Source organism: Sciurus carolinensis, chromosome 6 (assembly GCF_902686445.1).
Source record: "Sciurus carolinensis chromosome 6, mSciCar1.2, whole genome shotgun sequence".
NCBI lineage: Eukaryota > Metazoa > Chordata > Mammalia > Rodentia > Sciuridae > Sciurus > Sciurus carolinensis.
Genome location: NC_062218.1, coordinates 135,242,723 through 135,263,632, shown reverse-complemented (window position 1 = coordinate 135,263,632; position 20,910 = coordinate 135,242,723). Strand labels below are relative to the sequence as shown.

Sequence of the window (20,910 nt, the reverse complement as noted above, 5' to 3'; positions counted from 1 at the left end):
GGCTTTAATCTTCAACCAAGTGTGTATTTGGTGTTTTAGTAAACAACCTGTCATGATGGACAAACTGGATGACTTTCCATGAATGCCTACTTGCCCCCACTGACCCAATAAAACAATACAAAACCTACAATTTAATAAAACTAATAGTAAACATTTTCTGTGGGTTTTGGTTTCCAATATTTAGGCCTATTTAAAGTTAATAATAATAATTACCTATATCATTATTCCAGAAAAAAAACTTCAAAAATTTTAAATTTGAGGTATATAAATAATATTCACTTAAGAATAAAGTAGTCAAGATTTCCTTTTACTCAAAAAAAAAAAAAAAAAAAAAAAGACAAAAAAAGAAAAAGAAAAAAAAGAAAAAAAAATCACTTCAGAGTCAAACTCCATGTACAAAAGACAAGACCAATCACATTTATCACTGGACACAAAGGTAATTCCAAAGGCCTTTAAAAATGGTAATTAATCTCAAAAAGGAAAATTAATTTCAACTTTTGTATTTCATTCATTATCAAGACCATACCTGCTTAAGAAGGTAAATTTGCTATAGATACAAAACATACAGTATATACACTTAACTGTACAAAATAATTTAATGTTTACAAAAATATTAGAATGTTTAGTTGACTGACACAGTCTTAAAGTAATCTCTTCTAGAGAAGTATATAGTAAGACCACTGATTTCCATTTCATTTCTTTTTTAATAAGTCAAAGAAAGGATGCTGCAATGCTTCATCCAAGGTAATTCTTTTAGTTGGGTCATATTCTAACATTCTTCGAACCAGGTCAAAGAGCTTCTCATGTTCTTCATCATGACTGAGCATAAATTCCTGGGGAAAAATTTTTTTTGTTAAAAAGGATACTAATAATAGTAAAAATGTTATTTTTCTTTTAATCCTTTTTTCTTTTACCTTTAATGGTTTGCAGCGTCTCCTAACATATCTACCAGCAGAACTATGTTCATCCCAATCTAGCTGGTTATGGTGAAAATACTTGCGTTTTCTAGAAGGAAAAAGAAGTCTTGGGTTAGTAAACTAATAAAAGATCCAATATCTTTACCAACAGGGTAAAGAATAACCTTTTTTCTCTAGATGTATAAGCACCTACATATAATTAAAAAAAAAAAAAAAAAAAAAACTTCAATGACAAATGTGCATTATACTTTATATAGTATTTTCCCTTTTTATTCCCCATCCTGTGGCATTTTAATAATCTAAGTTGTTCCCAAATACAATGGAACAATGCCAGATTTAAAAACACAGACTCTTGGATCCATTTCTATCAATTCTGTTTTCACCAGATCTGGAATGGGGTGGAATCTTGAACATAACTCCTTAGATGACTTTTGTGAAGTGTGTTTGGAAACCACTATAGTATCATGTCCACAGATAAACAGCTAGTTAATCAAACTTAGGTTGCTAAGAGTACAAAAAATAAGCTTTCCCACCTTCTATTTTTATATCAACTTAGGAAAAAAATTTATGCAAAGGTTAACTTAAGTTTAAAAAACTAAACAAAACAAAACAAAACTCCGTTTTATTTATTAGACCATAAGATAAATAGTTTTTTGTTTGTTTTTATGGTATGAGAACTGAACCCAGGGTCTTGAACATGACAAGCAGTTACTCTTACCACTGAGCTTTAGCCCCATCCCTGAATTATTTTTTGAAAACATTGACTTTTTTTAAAAAAAGCGTAGGGGCTAGAGTTGTAGCTCAGTGGTAGAGTGCTTGCCTAGCATGTGTGAGGCACTGAGAGCAATCTTCATGAAGCACATTAAAAAAAAAAGGCATTGTGTTCACATATAACTAAAAAAATAAAAAGGGGTAAAAAGATGTAATTCTGTTATCTTTAGCATAGAATTTTTTTTTTTCAAAATCCACAGTCATTGGAACAAGTATTATGACCATGTTAAGCTTTCTGGGCTGGAATTGAGGCCACTGCATATACCCAAGGAAGGGCTTTAATCTCAAAACATACCTCGTTTTCTGAATCATGTGAGGTGGTATGGGTCCTAATATTCGTTCCATCATGGCCAGATGCTCTTTGCTATCGTGAGTCTAAAAAAATGTAGAAAAAAAAGTTGAGCACTCATTTTATTTCCCTACATGTATATTAAAAGAGAACATAAGACTATGGTGCTTAAATAAAAGAACTAGACAGCTATATAATTTACACTGCACATTACATTCTCCAAAGATGAAACAATAATGAATGAGCCTGTCTCTGAGATGGATTAATAAGGTCTATACAGCAAGCAACACGTAACTTGTTTAATGTAAACTGAACAATTTCCTTCATTATTTGTATTTCTCACACTGTTTAACTCAAGAATGACTGGAGAAGATTACCTAAAATACTGTCACCTCCTCATTTAATCTTAGTTGCTTAACAAAGTTAACCTCCATTATTGAACAAATAGCCAGGCTACTAATAACACTGATCTTGGGTACTGAAAATACCCAATAATTCTCACAACAATCCTCAGCTGTATGTGTAGGAAAATGAGTTCAAGGAGGTTAAATACTATCTTAAAATCACATAGCTCATAAATGAGTACAGTTGAACCATAAACTCAAAGCAAAGCTCATATTCTTATTCACTGATACAGTTTTGGCTTTATAAAGCAAAATTTAAAAAACTATTAAACATACACAGCTGAAATGACATGCTTCTAGAGCAGTATTTGGCATATATTTTCCTGAAAGGCCACATAATTAACACTTTAGGCTTAGCTGCTCACAAATGGTCCCTACTTAATTTTCTTTTTTAAAAAAACAAGCATCAGACACAATTTGCCATGGTTGTTGTGTTTGCCATTCCTTGTTTTAGAGAGCAGGGTTGTGTGTAACTGCTTTTTAAATCTAACAACTACAGTGTCAAGCACACTGCCTTCAAGACATTATTAATTCATGACAAGAATAAATATTACTAGTTCCACATTTCAAATTAATGCTAATAATCTGAATTTCACTTAAGGCCTTAAAGTGCTTTACAATTATAAAAATCACTTGAAGCACCTGCTTAACTAAATCAGTGGGAAAAAGTATGCATTTAGCTTTACTTTTTCTTGACTCTACAGCTTACTACAAAACTAGAAACCAATTCCTATAACAGACTGATAACCATGGTTCTGAAGACATTAAACTTGTCTACCAACTTGAGTATTTTTCAACAAGATCTCTACAAATTGCAAAGGAACAGAAGCCTGGTGAGGTGCCCCACAGGCAATGAACTCATTCATGTGTGATAGCCATCTCCATTACTCATCTCTGCATAGCTTCATTTGCTCCTGCAGTGCTTAACTGCAGTCAACCTCAGCAGTTCTGAGCTGGGATCTTAACAGACCTTCCCCCACAAAGAAAACAAAATTGAACAATGGATGGAGCACCCTGATCATATCACAACTCTACTTATTCTCCAATGGTTGCACTATCTAGAGCTTCCAAGGCTTAGATTCTAGATGTAATTAAAAATTTATAAGGGAAAAAAATGGAAACCCAAAACAGCGTTTCCTACTTTTTATTTAACCAAATAAGGACTTATACTTTAAAAATTCAACTATTGAAGTTGGGCATGGTGGCACACACCTATAATCCCAGTGGCTCAGGAGGGTGAGGCAGGAGGATTTTGAGTTCAAAGCCAGCCTCACCAACTTAGTGAAGGCTTAAGTAACTCAGTGAGACACTTGTATCTAAATAAAATACCAAAAAAGGGCTGGGCATGTGGCTCAATGGTTAAGTGCCCCTGGATTCACTACCCAGTGTCCTCTACCCAACTACTGAACAACAACAACAACAAAAAGTTAACTACCTGCAAATACTATCATTTCATAAAAGGGACATTTTAACATGAAAAAAGCAGGAGGGATAATTTCTAAATAAAGGCTAGAATGGCAACTCTGTATAATCATTTTTACTTTGGACCAGCCCACATTTAGAAACCACTGACTTCAAGGATAAATCAAATACCTTTTAAAGGTGTATGTCCTTTCTGGTCAGTTCTTACCTACTGTCATCATTTTCCCATTTATAAGGAATACTCCGATAAACACTTTTTTTCCCTGCTAGAATATAATCCTTTACTCCTCTGCATTTAGTTACTATTTCTCCTTCCTTACAGACCCATCACATTCCATTTTTTGACTAGCTCCTATTTTTCTTTCTAGCATTGGCTTAAACTCCCCGCCTCCTCAGTGATTCCTTCCTTAATCCAGGGAATCCTCCCTGGAGTCTCCCTACACTTTCTCCATTGATCCACTGTAGCAATCACCACATTACACTGGAACAGTTTTCCCATGACTTCCCTGAAGACTGAGATGCCTTTTGTCTTTATACACTTAAAACTTAGAAATGCCTAAGACATCATGGAAGCTGTATTTTTAGAGTAAAATACACTCATAACTAAATTCTTTTATAAAAAGAAGTGACTTCTTCATGGTCATATAACCAGAGCTGAATTAAAAACTAGCTACATCAACACTAATGCAAATTTATAAAAGAGCTCTGTAATTTAAAAAATGGGAACATGAGGCAAGATGAACCATACATGAACCAATCATATTTAAATGAGCTATAACTATTCACTAACAGTATTTAATTCAATTGAGTTTTAGAGGATAACCACTTTACCATATGCAAGTTTAATCTCAAGAATAATGATCTATGGCAACTTTCAAATATGGAAACTAAAACTAACATTTAAAATTTATTGTGAATTATTAAATAAAATCCACTAGATACATACCTGAAAGACTGTGAACCCAAGATAATATTCAATAAGAATGCAACCTATACTCCAAACATCACAAGGCTGAGACCAACCTAAAGCTACAAAACAAACATAAGTATGTTACCATGCAACAATTTTTTAATCTTCTATAAATCCTTCCCTATACGGGTGAACTCTTTATGTAGTCTATTTGGGAAAATACGAGAACAAATCCAGGGTTTACACTTTTAGTTTTTTAATCAAACATTATTCAGTATGATCTCATGATACCGGGAGGGAACATTTTATGTAAAATAAAAGGAGACTGCCTAATATTTTCCAAATGTAACTACCAATTCCATATTCTTTGAACTGCTCACACGGTGAGGAGAACTGCTACCGACACTATCTACTCAGTTTACGGATGGTTCAGAAGTTTTACATTTTATTAGTGCAAATACAGGTTTACCATTATCCTCAGATATACAAAAGATGGTCCTAATCTTCAGATTTCTTTGAGGCCACTGACTCCAATTCCAGATTTCTATCAACTCTCCCTTGCCTGGAACTCTCTCAATAGCATCTGATCTAAACTTCGCTTGTTGTCTCTGTAAGTCCCCAACCCCATCTTTCACTTTAAAATTTTTAACTTTTAAATTCTGAGACATAAGATGTACGCTACCTTAGTGACTTTCTTATTTCAAACTCTGCACTTTAACTCATTTTCTTTTCCAGTCATTCTCCTATAAATGGTCATCATAGAAACTCTCTTCTTGGACAAGCCTCTTTCTTCTCCTCTTGACCTTTATCTACCCTATGTCTAGAGACTACCAGACAAACCATTAGCACTTTTATCAGAACCATACTTTTGTGATGGCATGAAAATGGGTACCTATGTAATTTCAAAACACAATGCTATGATGAACTTAGCTAATGGAAACTGCTCTTTTATGTTCAATAACCCCATTAAAAAATAACCACCACTTGGAACATGTTTCACAAGTAGTTATCACATTCAAATTAGTCAGGAAAAATATTTATAGTAATGTTCACACGTTTTTAATAAAAACAGAAAATGTTTTGTGTATACTGCTAAAATCACCATTCTAGCCATGAACCCCATACATAAAATAAAAGCTAAAAAGAACAAAATTCTCTCCTTCAATTATAGTATAAGGAAGTCTGGTGTCTACTGACCCAAAATGACTTCTGGAGCTCTGTAGTGCCGTGTGGACACCAAAGTACTGTGATGTTCATCATCATATGTTGCACTTCCAAAGTCAACGACTTTGATATCTGTGTTTTTCAGTGTGCGTTCATCACGTTTCTACAAAGATACAGTTGAGAAAACATGAGACTCAATAAAGACATAACACTACTCAAAAGATCAAACAAAAATAATTTTTCCCCTTTTTTGGGCTGGATGCTAGGGATCAAGCTCAGAACCTACTAGGGGCTATGCAAGTGCTCTACCACTGAACTTTGCTCCCAGACCTACTCCTTTTGGGGTTAAACATCCAAACATAATGGGTTCAAAAGTAAAATTCCTCAGGCAAGGATTGCCAAACTAAACTAATTTTAAAGATAACCACCCAAATTAAAACAAGTCTTTAACTTACCATTTTAGAATTATATTTGACTACATAGTCAGACTTCACAAATAAAATATTTTCAGGTTTCAGATCTGTATGTGTTAATTTATTATGATGCAAAACTACAAAGAGAACAAAAAGACATTATTAGTTTCACCTAGAAATTAAACTGGTAATGGGAAGGATGAAGGAGAATTAGCAGTGGATATGGTGAACAAGAGGGTTTCATCTTTACCAGTAATATATATGTATATTTTTGGTGACAATTTCTAATGTTTTTTATATAATAAAATCTTAAATTTTCTGGTGTTTAAAGATTTATCAAATATACTTACAATTTATTGACTGGCAGATCTGATATGCCATCTGCCTGATGTGATCAATCTGAAACGGCAGAAAGCTGTTTTCTTTAATGAAATCATAGGTACTAAGTCCCAGCAGTTCAAACACAATACAAACATGACCATGATGATCAAACCATTCTAACATCTGGACACATCGGCTGAAATAAATCAAAAGAATAAGTCAGTTATTAGAAATCTGTAATTTCATGTAATAAAAAGGCCCACAGTTCAAATTTATACTTACAAGACACTATTAGGATCTGTACTATTTAAATGCTCCAATACTTGGATTTCTGAACGAGCTGCTTCACGGTAACGGCCTACATTTTTTACGATTTTCACTGCTACATGTAAGCCATCCCTTAAAAACAAAATTAAGATGAATACAATCACTATATGGCAGTGGGCTGAAGCCAGCTATCCTATAAAGTATAATTTTAATTATTAATCCTCTATGCTATTTTTCTAAAACAATTTAAAAAAAATTTTTTACACCAAATTCCATAACATCTTTTATATAATCTGACAAAATATACTTTGTATGAAGCAATGATTCTCTTAATACTTATAAATTTAATGTTTATTCCTATAATTTTACATTTACCTAGACTTTATAAAAAAAAAAAAATATATATATATATATATATATAACATAAATCAAGAACAGAATATGCTACAGTTAACATTCATTCATTCATTCACCAGATTAGGCTTACTCTATGCCAGATAGTACACAGATTTTAGGGACAAAAAAATGGATGCCTCACACAGTCTAATGGACTCCTTCAGAGAAGAAGTGAAGCCCCCAACTTTTCATACAAAAACAAAACAAAAAAACTTATTTATACAATAAAAGAATATAAAGTCCTTAAAGATAGCTGTGTCTATCAAATTGGGAGGGAAATGAAATATTTAGGCAGACATTACCTCAAGTTATGAAGCCAAGATAATGTTAAGATTATTAGGCACAGTCATAGAGCAAGATGCAGAAATGGCAAGAGCATAGGGTAGAGGGCTTTACAATGGGGCACTTGTTTAGAGTCATGAATATTTTGAGGAAATCAATTTTCGAATCTTCAACTTTCTTTTGTCCTCTTTTCTACACCTGATTTGCTTGAAGGTGAGCTAGCTAGTACTCAAGCCTTTTACACTGGGTGCCTCCACTTTACAAAAGAAAATCTTGATTGTAAAATATCTTTGAGGGTCAACAAACAAATGTATTCAACTGGCTGGATAGCAAACCCTTTTCCCACATTTGCTGGTTTCCAAATCATTGCTTTCAACAAGGTCTCAATTAGGTTGTAGCATGATAAATCATTTAAATGTTTTTTTGATAATCTCCTTAAGATGTCTGGCATGTATCTCCAGACTTAAAAGAATTGTTATAACTGTTGGGGCTGAGGATGTAGTTAGCTCAGTGGTAGAGGACTCCCCTAGCAGGTACAAAGCCTGGTAGTTAAATCACCAGCACCTCAAAAAAGGAAAGAGGAAAAAAAAAAAAGGTGTGACAAAATTCTTACTCCCATATATTTTAATTATATGATCAAAAAGTTTTCTTTCTCAGTGTTTATAGAACAAAAGAACAATTGGTGAAATCTGAATTAAGATCAGCTGGCAAAATTTGAAGATATATGTATATGTAGATAAAAAAGGAAATACGGTAAAATGTTTGCTCCGGGGAATCTGGGTGAAGGATATATGGGAATTCTTTGCACTATTTTAACAACTGTTCTGTGAATATAAAAATATTTCAAAGTATAAAATTCAATTTATGTTCACATTTTTTGTTGCAGAGAAGATGAGGTGATAATAAAAAATAATTTATGATAATACTCTTTATGGACAATGGAATGAAAATTAGTTCAAGAATAAAAAATTTGTATTGCTGAGGACTGAACCCAGGGGGCCTTGCACATGCTAAGCAGATACTCAATTGTTGAGCTAGGACCCCAGCCCAAGGATAAAACACTTATAAGCACATATTCAAGAAAGTTTGTTCATGAATGATAGTACATTATCAAATGGCTGTAATATTAAGATTACCTCCAATATGTTTAAAGAGAGATGTTTTATTTTTAAAATACTCATGTTTAAAATAAGTTGAAAACTACATCCTTTCCAATTTATTTATGATGAAAAATTTTAGATGTCATTTTAGAATTTGCAATTCTACTAAATTTGCTTTAAAAGGTTCAGCTACAAAGAAGAGGACAAACCACAGAATAGAGTTAATGAAGAAAAAGAGTAAAATGAGGCAGAGGGTCAAATTACAAATGGGTAGGTATGCCTCATTAAAGATTCTGGACTTTATTCTGTAGGTCTCAAGCAGGATAATTCCTTTGTAGAGTAGGAAGTTACCTCTATTATGCAAGTTTAGATAAGCTTTTGTCTCTACAATCCAAAAGTAGCTCAATCTCTCCTAATAGAGGACCAACAACCTAAGCTCTGGGAAACTCCTTCAGTTGAACACACACTTTAATTTCAATGAACTCAAATCTGACAGAATTTGTCAGCATTCTTCATCAAAATAAATAAAGTATATCTAAAGAAAAATAGATAAATAAAGTATATCTAAAGAAATGTTGCTGAGTATCTCCCAGGAAAACATGTTGCTACTACTTAAAAAAAATAGTTCATTTAAATTTTGGGTGCTTTCATTATCAAAAATATCAGAATGCTCAAAGATGTAAAAGTAAACTTACATGCCATGATCAATGCACTCTACAACTTTGCCAAAGGCCCCTTCACCCAAAGTGTCCACGATTTCATCTAAAGTGAGGGAGAGAAAAAGAGATATAAGTAACTAAGTACAAATTAACTAGTTATTCAAACAATGAATGCTTAAGTGTGGAATATTTTCAAATGATCTCTATCAAAGCATAACTAATGTTTCAGCACTCAAATTATTTTATTTTCATCTGCTACAAAAACAATTAGATAGAGCTATCTTTCTTGCTCTAAACTCAAATTCCACTGATTATTTTGGAACTTTAGAGTAGAAATATTTAAATTCTACAGAAAAGAAGAAAATACAAAAGAACAAACAAACCCACAAAAAACAAAACAAAAAAGCAATGAAGAGTTCTTTAGCCCCCCGCTGACAAACTATTCTTAAAAAGATTATTCTGTCTGCAAAGTTTAAAAAGTGTTGAAAAATATTCTATACATCTTGCTCTTAGAACGTCTCCACTTTGACAGATCAGATGACCCTCCTCATCATCCTCTATACTCCTGGATCTTTTCCTTCGGTGGCTCTTCTGGAACGGCAAGTGGGCAGCACCAAGATCGTCCAGCCAATCAATATATCAGAGTGAATTCAGGGCAGAATACGCAATTCATTCAGCGGGGAGATATTCAGGCATTCAGATAAGCACCAGGCCACGAACAGTTGGCAGGAGCAATTTCAAATTCAGTCCCCAGAAATTCACAGGGCACAGTTTATGTTACAGAAGAAAAACATGGCAAGGAACAGATTTTCAGATAAGATACTTAAAGTGGCAATAGAAAAAACAACACAATTGTCTCTTTAAAATACTGATTTAATTGAAGTCTGAAATTTAAAGAATGCAATGTCATGATTTACTAATCTCTTGCTACAACTAGCATATGCTGTGAGTTGAGATGTCTAGTTTGTCAGAAAAATGTTTTAAAATGTCAAGATTGTTGAAATTGTCTTATTTAGCATATTTTGACATATACATAATTAAAATCAAAGGAGAAAACAAAGCCTAGTTAATTTCAATGTTCAAGCCAATAACAGCTAATTCTATCAAAGAAAAGTTGGGGAGAAAAACTGCAATTCAGTTTACAGATTAAAACAAGTGAAAATGTCTGAGTGTTTAAAAAAAAATCTGGCTTTTTAAAAATACACTTCCCATTCAGCACCCATATTCACAATTTCAACAGATGCAATTACAGACAATGATGCACTGTGTTAGGGAACTATGCTATATACAGGTTAACAATATTTAAGTATCCAACAGTGCAACTTTCCATATTTGCTTTCCAATGTCAGGAAAGAAGTATCTTTCAAAGTAAAAACATGTCTCAATTGAAAGAACAAATGGGTGCATCTTTTTTTCGTAATGTATTATACAAACACAAAAATAAAATATTTTCATTATTAAAATCAAACTCATGATCTGGTCTGCAGAATGAGTAAATGTGGGCAAGTGAGGGCTAGCTAACAAATATATAGATCAGCTATGAGAATGTCGAAGTTTCCTTTAAGGATTCAAGTAATATAATAAATATAATTATATTCAAATAGCATTACATATATAAAGAAACTTTCAGAAACTTATCAGCTCCTTAAGAGCTTTTACACACAATTAAGAATCCAATCAAAATAAAAATAAAATCAATCATACCGAACGTGACTGATGACTTGAACAGTGTCTATTACGCTTCCTTTTAGGACTGCTTCTCCTGCTTCGGACTGAGGATTTACTGCAGTGGATTCGATAAGCGCTTTCAATGTCTCTGTGATAATGTCTAGGAACATATCCTTCACAGTAGTCATTTCTGTATTCATCAACGTATCTCCGGTCCCGATAATCTCTCTCATTCAAGGACCTTGCTTCTAAATAATGACTGCAAACACATTAAAGGATTTCAAATTATTCTCTTCATTCTGGAATAAATGGTTCAAACAAAACACGCAAGAATTCTTGATTTAAATAATAAAAGAAAAAATTCATGAGTTAAAATTTATACTTATCTCACAAACTTAAGAAATAATTTTAACCAACAAGCAAATGGGTCCATGTTTCTCCATTATAAAAATTGCTGTCAAGCACTTCATACCAAGGAACAAAAGCTTGAGTCAAATTATGTTTAGTGTATTACTTAAGTGTTCCTTTACCTTCTGGACAAAATTAAAATAAAAAATTCACAAAATGACTCTTCTGGAACTCATCACTCTTATGATATATGCATCTAAAACTAAGCTTCCTTTTCTCTCTGAGTCACACACAATCAGAGGCAGGCAAGATAGGATTCCTTTCTCTTTTAATATAAGTGCATTTTAGACATCCTTGGCAGAAAATTCTTCCATGGAAGGTGTATAGAGATACAAGGAGCCCTGAATGTATTCTAGCCCTTTCATTTTAATGATGACTAAATTAAGATCCCTAAATGATATGCACATTAGTGATAAAAACTGAGACATTTTCTAACTACTATTATACATCACTTATTCTGTCTCTTCTTTGCATTTCTACCCTGTTATTCCTGCTTGAGAAACAGACAACTTTCAATACTGCCTAGTGTGCTGAAGACAACTATAAGATATCCCCCACAAATGAGAAAGGGATCCTGTAATTGCTTGCCTAGGATTTACAAAAGTCCCTCCACCCTACTTCACTTTGCATTTCTAATTTCCTATCATTCCTGCTTGAGAAATACACAAGAAACACACAATAGAAAACATCATTATCTAGTGCCACAGTGCTTGGATCTACAGATCTCTTTGAGAATATGATGGAAGCTGTGGACCCTCTTTTCCCAAGAAACACACAAATACATAAACAAAACTTGGCAAATAGTTTCATAGAGGTCATGGACCTCAGGAAGTCAATGGATCCCAGTTAAGTAGCCTTGATCTGATGGAAAGAAAAGGACAGATTCAATTGGCCCAGTTTCCCGTCCCCCTCTCTACCTGGGATGAGTGTCCTCTTCGACAGAGTGCGAAGCTTCAAGAGGGATGCACATGGAGCACTGAGGGAGAGAGGGGACACCTGCCCAGTCAGACAAATTAGCTAAAATAATCCTGACAAGCAATGGAGTGACAGATGTTGCCTAAAATGCCCTCACCAACCCCTTCAGGTTCCCCAGAATATGCTTTTTCCCAGAGTTCTGGTTTAGGCAGAAATAAAGGAGAGAAACACCCTTAAAGCTACTACCCAACAAGGCTGGCACCTACTACTACTCAACTTAGGCAGGAGATGCAAGACCCATTCTTATTCCCTAGAGTTCTTAGTCACCAGTCTAAGTTCTAGTCACTGGAGAAACAACTCAGGATTCTAGGGTAAGATTATGGGTCTAGGTTAGCTGGTTTGAAAGTGTCACGGAGAAATCTCCACAACAAGCTAGGGAATACCACACTCTTAATTGTATCCTGGCTAGTTCTGTAAGGCATCCTTCTCATAAAAATCCAAAAAATCTTGCTATCAGAAAAAACACTTAACAATCATTAGTTGGAATACTACATGAAATTGGAGCTGCTGATAATCCAAAAGCAATCTACAGAAAAACAAAACAGCATGATGCAATACCATAAGGAAAAACTAAAAAGATCAGAACCTTTTCAATCTATAATGACCAAGGCTTAGAGATTATATAAACAAAAACTATAGAATTATACAGGCTATGGACAGGGCAGACAAAATGAACAGATTAATTTTTTAAAATATTCACTGAATGCCCAGTGAATATTTCACTGTAGCCTTTCAAAATAGTCAAAGCTAATGAGGTTAGGGGCATTCATTTTTATTTCCACACAGGTCCTGTGGGAGATAAAAAAAAGAATTATATAAGGCAAAGTCCCTGCCAACAAATAATGAACAATTTGAGATTATCACATAAAAATAAAACCAAACCCAACAATGCAGTAAATACTGAAAGACTGAATATGAGTGCTTAAGAGTCAGAGAAGGGAAAGAACTCAATCTGCTTAAAATGGTCAGGGAAGAATTCGTGAAAAAGATGGGAATACAGTTGTACCTTAAAGGGAAGCCAGGATATGGACAAGGGGGAAGCAGAAGAAATTCCAAGGGGAAAAAAATGGCATATTACCATTTTACACTTGCAGTACTTTTAGCCACAATGGCTTACAGATGGATTTGTCTATGCATTACTCAGGTAATAGTAAGTAGACAAGTCCAGCAAGAGTAATCTTTGCCCTGAGAAATATAGGCAAATTCTCTGGCTGAGAATAGATCATTACAATACTAGGCTAAGGAGTGTATCTCAAAGGACAGTCTATTTAATAACAACTTAGAATATGGAGTTCTTATTAAAAATGAGATTCCTGGGCTTTAAGGTCATACTCACTGAATCATATCTGCATTTTTAAACACACTTCCAAGGTGATTCCTATTCACACTAAAATTTGATTATCGCTGGTTTAAGACTTGATGCTTTGTTATAGAAAGACATTTAAGGATATAAAAGTGATATTTACAGTCACATCAGTCTTCTTAATAAGTGTGCAGAATGGATTAAGCCTGTAGGAAGGGATACCAATTCACAGGCTACTGCTAAAAGATGAATCACAAAGAAAAGACACTTTGCAATATATGTGACAAAAGGTTAAAACATATAATAAAAAGCACTTCTAGATTAGTAAGAAAAAATATACTTTAGTAGAAAAATAGAGTAAGAGTTTTTAAAAAGTTCAAGTGGTCCACAAATATACAACAGTGGACAGATTCACTATAAATTTAAAAATTCAAACAAAACATTATTCTTGGCCTTTTGAAATAGCCAAGACTTGTTGGGAACAGGAAAGAGCATTTTGTAGTAGTACAATTTGGTATGAACCTTCTAAAAACTAAAAAATATTTAACAAGAACCTTTTAAGAGTTCATACCTTTAGCCTCTTCTTAGAGTCTATTTTCAGGAAATAATCAAAGGCAAAGATTTGTAAAATCTTTTTAAGAACAAATAATCAAGAAACAATTTACTGCCAAACAGTGGGTCACTAACATTCTACTAAGGTTAACTTCTTCACATTTTTCTACATCTGAATTTTTTCTATAATTTTATAAAAATCACTCATGAAGTTTTTAACCTTCAAAAAGACTATTAGAATTTTCTGGATTATGGTAAGCTATTACCACCAAATATGTCTGGTGGTTAATTAGACTGACTTGGTATCATGTCTATGTAGTTAATTATGAACATGAATGAACTACTCATCACTCAAATCACTTCCTTTCTACATATGCAATATATAATAAACATATGAATAATTAGTACTATGTTGTTAGCCTTATTTTATATACTTATTAACAATATAATGGGATACAGATATGATTTTTACAGTTTACTGTACACTAATTTGCTCTGGTCACTGAAATCCTGCCATCAACCTTCCCCCTTCCCCTTATGTAATAGTGTTTTTAAAAAGCAGGATTAGTCTACACTGACTACAAATAAGCTCGCTATTTAGCAGAACATGTCTATTTAGCATGGAGGAGGAAAAAAATTACATACTGTTTTTTAAAGTAACCCCAGCTGGCTAATTTAGAAAGCAATCTGGTAAACAGTCCCAATGGAACATCTGCACAAACAAGGAAAAAACATAGAACCAACACAGAACAAATGAGAAAGGGAAATTAATGGAGAAGAGTGAATGAAACTATTCACCTAGGCTTTAATATTTAGAACATTAGGATTCCTTTAATTCTACATAAATGTTTTACTTCCAATTTTACACCAGTAAAATACAAAAAAAAACCAGGACTCAACACTGTTATAAATATTTTGAGACCCTATCCTAAAAGAAATAGTTCTTAAATAAAGCTAAAATACCAAACATATTCATTGGCCTTATTCTGTAAATATAACCTATAGAACATAAGTGACTAATCCCCAATGCACTCTAACATATCCACGTTGCTTTTCTTATCTCAAACTCCTGCCCCACCCCCACTTCACTTGTGAAACACTTAAATGAGCATCCCAAATCCCTCCAAGCACAGGTTAAAAGCACTCAATGGACATTCTCCCCAACTGTTACTGACAGCTAGGAAACAACATACTACTGCCTGCTTGCTTACTTTTTCCTATGGTGTTGGGAATCAAACACACATGCTACGCAAGTACTCTACCAGGGATCTATACCCCCAACCCTTGAATATAGTTTTCATTCACTTGCAGATCAACTGTCTCTCAATACCCCCAGAGACACACATAATATGATAGAAACTGTTTTATCGCAGTTATAGCCTTGGCAACTGCAGAGGCCAGCCTATAACAGTAATCAATAAGAGTTTTTGAATGAATAAATGTTGACTGAATTCTATAACTTGACACAAGTTATATAAGCAAATAATAAATTTTTAAAACTATTAGGACTAAAATGTTACTAATCAGAGAGTAATTTACCAATCAGATTCTTTAAACTGGTGATGTGGTTTACAATGCCTGTTCTCTTGTGTGCTACTGTGAGATCTCCTCTTCCGTTTGTGACTTCCACTGTAGCTTTCATGACCCCAGCTTTCTCTGCTATCCCAATCAGGGCAGTGTGTTCGTTTGGAATGTCGCATCTGTTAACCAAAAAATAAAAAGTGAGTTATGGAGGTTAGAGGGGATTGGAGTTACATTTAATAAATGAAACATTACACATTAATAGGAACATTATACATTAATATTATTTAAATATGGTATATGGGGGTCAAAAAGGCTGCAGAATATTTTTAAGTATGCTTCTCAAGGCACAGAGCACTCCACCACTGGTATATCTGACAACTACCAAGGGGCACAGTACTAAATAATGGATAACACTGTGAGACCTTAAATACATTGTCTTTCAATTCTTCTGAGTATAATCAGAACAAATTCTCAGCTTGGTTCTTGTCTTCAAATAATACTTATTAACTGCCCCATTAAAAAAAAAAAAAAAAAAAAAAATGTTTTTCCTGGCAGTACTGGGGATTGAACCCTAGGGCACTCTACCACTAAGCTAGATTCCTAGCCCTTTTTCTTGTTTTTAGTTTGAGACAGGGTCTAAGTTGCCCAGACTGCCTTGAACTTGGGATCCTCCTCATTTAGCCTTTGGAGTAGCTGTAGGCATGCACCACACTACCTGGTGAAAGTTTTTAATCTTCAATTTCTCCAAAGGTTCAGGTTTAAACCTTCAGTAGACAACAGTATTTAGCTTGAAATCAATTTTATTTGTTGCCATTGTCATTTATGTTAATTTTGTAATTAGAAATAAATTTTTTAAAAATGTTAACATTAAAATGTGAGGTGATTTAAAGATAAATATTAAGTATCATGAGGCTTGGGCAAAGTATAATACAAATAATCAATATAAGAAACACTTAGGCATACTAAATATGGGAGGTGACTTTTGTTTAAAAGTAAAAAGCTTTTCATTAATTAAGCTTTTTCTCAAACTACTTTTTCTAAATCTTGGAATGACTCCAAGGTTTCAAAATAACAAAGGAGGGGATGCGGGTGTAGGTCAGTGTGTGCCTAGCATGATCAAGGACCTGGGTTTGATCCCGTGCCAAACACACAAAAGGTGAAAGAACACAATAGTCAACAGAGAAACTGAAGAAAAACCAAAAGATGATATTATAAATCATATTTTCTCTATTCGAGTTTATTTGCAAATCATCTTGTAGTTATTCTTAAAATTAAAATTGATTTGTTCTAAATCTGGAGTGACCCTGAAAAAGAAACCAACCTATAAGGATGCACAATGAGGCATTGTCATAGAGACAATGAGGGTGACAATTTCCAGATTCAATCTACAACCTCCAATACACAGCAGGATTCTGAACCTGTGCTCAATTTAACCAATCTACCTCTTCCCAACTTAATTCTTTTTCAAAGCAGTAAAATTTTTAACAGTAAGGTCCAAACTCTGTTAAACAGGGTGAGTTAAAGTGGCAAAAAGAAATTTACAACTCAGCAAAGGAGCTGAAAAAAATCTAAAATGCAGCAAATCAATTTAGTTAACCTTTTTCAGCTTCCTAAATGAGAAATAAGCAAACAAGGTAAAAATTTAAATAATTTCAAATAAATTAATGGCTTTGAAATGAGGCAGCTTCAATTCTCCTGGGAGGTTTTCCCTATTATGTATCATGCCATCAGAGCCTGATGTCACCAAACTCACTCACCACCACCCCCACCACTGCTGGGATCAACCCAGGGCCTCCAATTTGCTAGGCAAGTACTCTACCACCTTCAGTCCAAACATTCAGATATTTTAATTTTCTGTTGATTCTAATTGTATGCTCAGGGGGTATCTTTTGGTTCCATATGGCTTCTTTTACGCTTACTTAAAAAACAAAGAGAACCTGTAATCCCAGCAATTCAGGTGGCTGAGCAGGAGGATCACAAATTCCAGGCCAGTGGCAGCAATTTAGTGAGGCACTAAGCAACTGAGCAAGACCCTGTCTCAAAAATAAAAAATGAAAAGGGCTGGGGATGTAGTTCAGAGGTAAAATACTCCTGGGTTCAATTCCCAGAACTAAACAAACAAGAGAAGATACTGATCAAGTCAAACAAAAGTCCTAAAATTATCCTGGGCTTCTCACTGGAAATTAGCAAATGAGTCTTCAGGTTTGTTACAGTCACTTCAATATGGGAAAGTGAAATAAAGGACACTACAAATTTAAAAGCCAAAAAAACAAAATTTCTTCAGAGTCATCAAAATTTTTATTTTAACCCGACATGGTGGCACAAGTCTGTAATCCCAGAGGCTCCAGAGGCTGAAAATGGAGGATCACAAATTCAAAGCAAGCCTCAGCAACTTACTGTGACCCTGTTTCAAAATAAAAAATAAAAAAAGGTTGGGGTAAACTGCCACTGGGTTAAATCCCCAGTGCCAAATGAATAAATAACTCCTCCCCCCTTATTTCTAGTGGAATTCTCCTAACTTGTTCCTTCAATTGCCAAAATTGTACTTTAACCACATTCAAAACTCAGTTTGGCTAAACATTCTTCTCCCTAACTACCCTCATGCTAGTGATTAAATCCAAGACCCCAGTCTTTCCAAGCACCTCTAAACCCTGAGTTAAGACAGAAGACACTAAAAGAGAGGCAGAAAAATGGCAACAATACAAATGTGGCCATGATTTCAAATCCACTTTGCCATGGATTAAAAATTCAGATTTAAAGGTCATAAACTATTACATCAATTATTAGACCTTATCCACAGGTACAACAATGAAGTACTGTTTTCACAAAACAAAATGCATCAAAAACAAAGACCGAAAATAACCCCCTCTTTGAGTAATCAACAACATGTCTGTAAATGACCAATATCGCAGGAATGATCAACATGTCCAGTTATCAACACAAAGGAGAACTGAAAACACCTTCTTAGCTGATGTCCCTGTACTACTGATCTTACATGTATAAATATGTCTAGATAAGATGTAACTAGCACACTCCTCTCTAATACCCACACTCCACCCTGAGTGTGTACTTCTTTCTCTCTCAATAAATCCAACAATGTGCCTCACTTTGGTCCTTAAATTCCTTTTTGAGCGCATATATCAAAGGACCCTCACAACCAGAGCTGAAGTTCACTTCCCTTTTGGGGACCATCCTCAGGACCCTCATCCTGGTGACAACCCTAAGCATTCTTAAATAGCAAGCAAAATTACAGCTTCTGATGACTAAGGGTATTTATCATGACCATCCATTATGCAAGTTTTGCAACACATCTGTGTTTGCTTTAGTTTTGTTTCTCTCCTTCCTATTGTCCGTCTGCCAAAATCAGTTCACCTTTAAAACGACAAAGTGTTCAAATTAGGAAAGTTATTAACATGTAAACATTAAGAATGAGTTTCTTGGGAGAGCCCAAGATTTTAATTTCTCTAGTCGGAATCACTACTTAAATTTAATTCAGCTGTTGGTTCCAATCCCCATAAACACAACAATTGGGGACTTTGGTCCCCAGCAATTTTCAGAAATATTTTCTCAAGAGGCAAAGAGAAGCTTCTTGGACCCACCTTCTGTAAGTTTTCTTCACATATATAGAAAAACAAAACTACCTAAAAGCACCATGCTGTCTCTAATTAAGTTAAAAAAAAAAAATTAAAATCCTACGTGCTAGAATCACCGGGTGACCGTGTGGTTTCAATAAAAACACCCGACACAATAGATACATCAGTATTAGAAATCTGATCCTCCACCACTTTTTTTAAAGATCTTATAAATACTTGACAACTTTATGCTATGAACACAGTTTAAAGAATTTTTAAAAAAGGGTCATAAGTTATGATTCGAGAGCATTTTCAAATAGGCAAAAAAAAAAAAAAAAAAGCCTGCAGATACGTGTTTGGAGCACATATTGGCTGGCTACTTCACACGCAAAACTACCAGAAAGGCTCATTTTCTGCAACAATGGTATGCTCCGCCTTGGGGGTGGCGGGGAGCAGTACTGCACAAAGGACGAATCTCCCCACGTTTCAACCTCTCACCAGCACGAGGTGATATCCACCACCTGAATTCGCCCAATCCTCATCCACCTCTCAGCCCGGGGGCACCTGGCCAGAGGCTCTGGCGCACAAACAGGGGCAAACGCGGGACTACGGAAAGGGTCCCCAAACGCTATAAACGGCGAGGTCAGGCATCTGGGGCGGAGGAATCGATCTCCGACAGCACAAAACCAGCGACGGCCCCTCAAGGGGTCTACCGACACGTCCTCGCGCTCGCAGGACCGACGAGGCCCTGACAGTGTCAATGGAGAGCCCGAGATCTTCGGTCAGCACCGTGGGGCTAACCCAGGGCCTCCGGCTGAGCCGCGACGCCTGAGCACCTTCAGGTTTTTAAGGCCACCAACGGATCGGCACCCCGCAGGAACTGCCAACTCAGTCCCCAGAGGCCGAGGCCAGGAACCCGGTCGTTTCTCGGACACCTGGCTCCAAGACCTAAAATAAGACTCGACAGTCTCCTACCCCAGCACACCACACCCAAAACCTTACCTCTGCGAAAGCAAAAGGCCCTTTGGCCGAAAAATGTCGCCAAACCGCCGTCGTTCCTCTCCAGCCGCTGCGACAAACACCCCACAAAATGGCGGCAGCGCCGTCACCCTACAACCCCCTAGGCGGCCTCTAGCACCACCTACACCGCGCGAACGCGCCTGCGTGACAGAGCCTCGCGCGTTCCCGCACCTCCCGTAAGGGGCGTGGCTTCTGTGACGCAAGGAGCGCGGCCTGTTCCTGCACACTGCGGCTGCGCGGCTCCGCTCATTACGTCACAGACGCCCCGCCCTTTGGTCCGTGAGTGGGGTTAGGTTGTTTTCCTTTTCGGAACCCAAGGGAAAGACGAAGAGGAAACCTTTAAGGCCGTGGCGCGCGTTAACTCCTCAAAGTGTAGTTTTACTGGGTGCGGCATCCCTCGGCGGAGCCCGCCGTGACCCGTTCTCTTACTCTCGCCCTCAAGTGGGACGCACCATTGCACTTTGCACTCTTCTCTCCCTCCCCCAGCCTCCCCAACGCCACACCCTGCAACCAGAGACCCCCCAGGCCACCCCGGGCGGGTGCTGAGCGCCGTTCAGTGAACCGGATTGCTGA

The 20,910-nt window shown here is 35.8% G+C and overlaps 1 protein-coding gene across 5 annotated transcripts; it reads right to left on the bottom strand.

Annotated features, from left to right (window-relative positions):
• Window positions 1–572: 572 nt before the first annotated feature.
• Clk4 (CDC like kinase 4) lies at window positions 573–20,454 on the bottom strand. Of its 5 annotated transcripts, XM_047556212.1 has the most exons (14): window positions 15,761–15,846; window positions 14,867–14,933; window positions 12,309–12,367; window positions 11,020–11,242; window positions 9,816–9,906; window positions 9,352–9,418; window positions 6,894–7,010; window positions 6,641–6,807; window positions 6,333–6,427; window positions 5,911–6,040; window positions 4,750–4,832; window positions 1,984–2,063; window positions 915–1,005; window positions 573–833 (listed from the first exon to the last, which is right to left on the bottom strand). In XM_047556212.1, the coding sequence occupies exons 3-14, from the start codon at window positions 12,359–12,361 to the stop codon at window positions 693–695; spliced, it is 1,338 nt and encodes a 445-aa protein (XP_047412168.1). In that variant the 5' UTR covers window positions 12,362–12,367; window positions 14,867–14,933; window positions 15,761–15,846; the 3' UTR covers window positions 573–692. The 5 variants fall into 5 exon arrangements, with proteins under 5 accessions (XP_047412168.1, XP_047412166.1, XP_047412167.1 ...); XM_047556210.1 differs by lacking the exons at window positions 12,309–12,367; window positions 14,867–14,933 and adding an exon at window positions 20,320–20,454 and having other exon boundaries at window positions 15,761–15,921; XM_047556211.1 differs by lacking the exon at window positions 14,867–14,933 and having other exon boundaries at window positions 15,761–15,897.
• Between the last annotated feature and the right edge of the window lie 456 nt (window positions 20,455–20,910).

Bases quoted from the DNA above. Each gene is read 5' to 3' on its own strand.
- Clk4 (XM_047556214.1), bottom strand. From the start codon at position 15,863: ATGAAAGCTACAGTGGAAGTCACAAACGGAAGAGGAGATCTCACAGTA. The intron at 14,934-15,760 runs GTAAATTACTCT...TTGTTTGTGCAG, and splicing joins CAGTTTAAAGAATCTGATTG to ATGTTCCATTGGGACTGTTT. The intron at 9,907-11,019 runs GTATGATTGATT...TTGCCGTTCCAG, and splicing joins CAAGTCATCAGTCACGTTCG to AAGAGCCACCGAAGGAAAAG.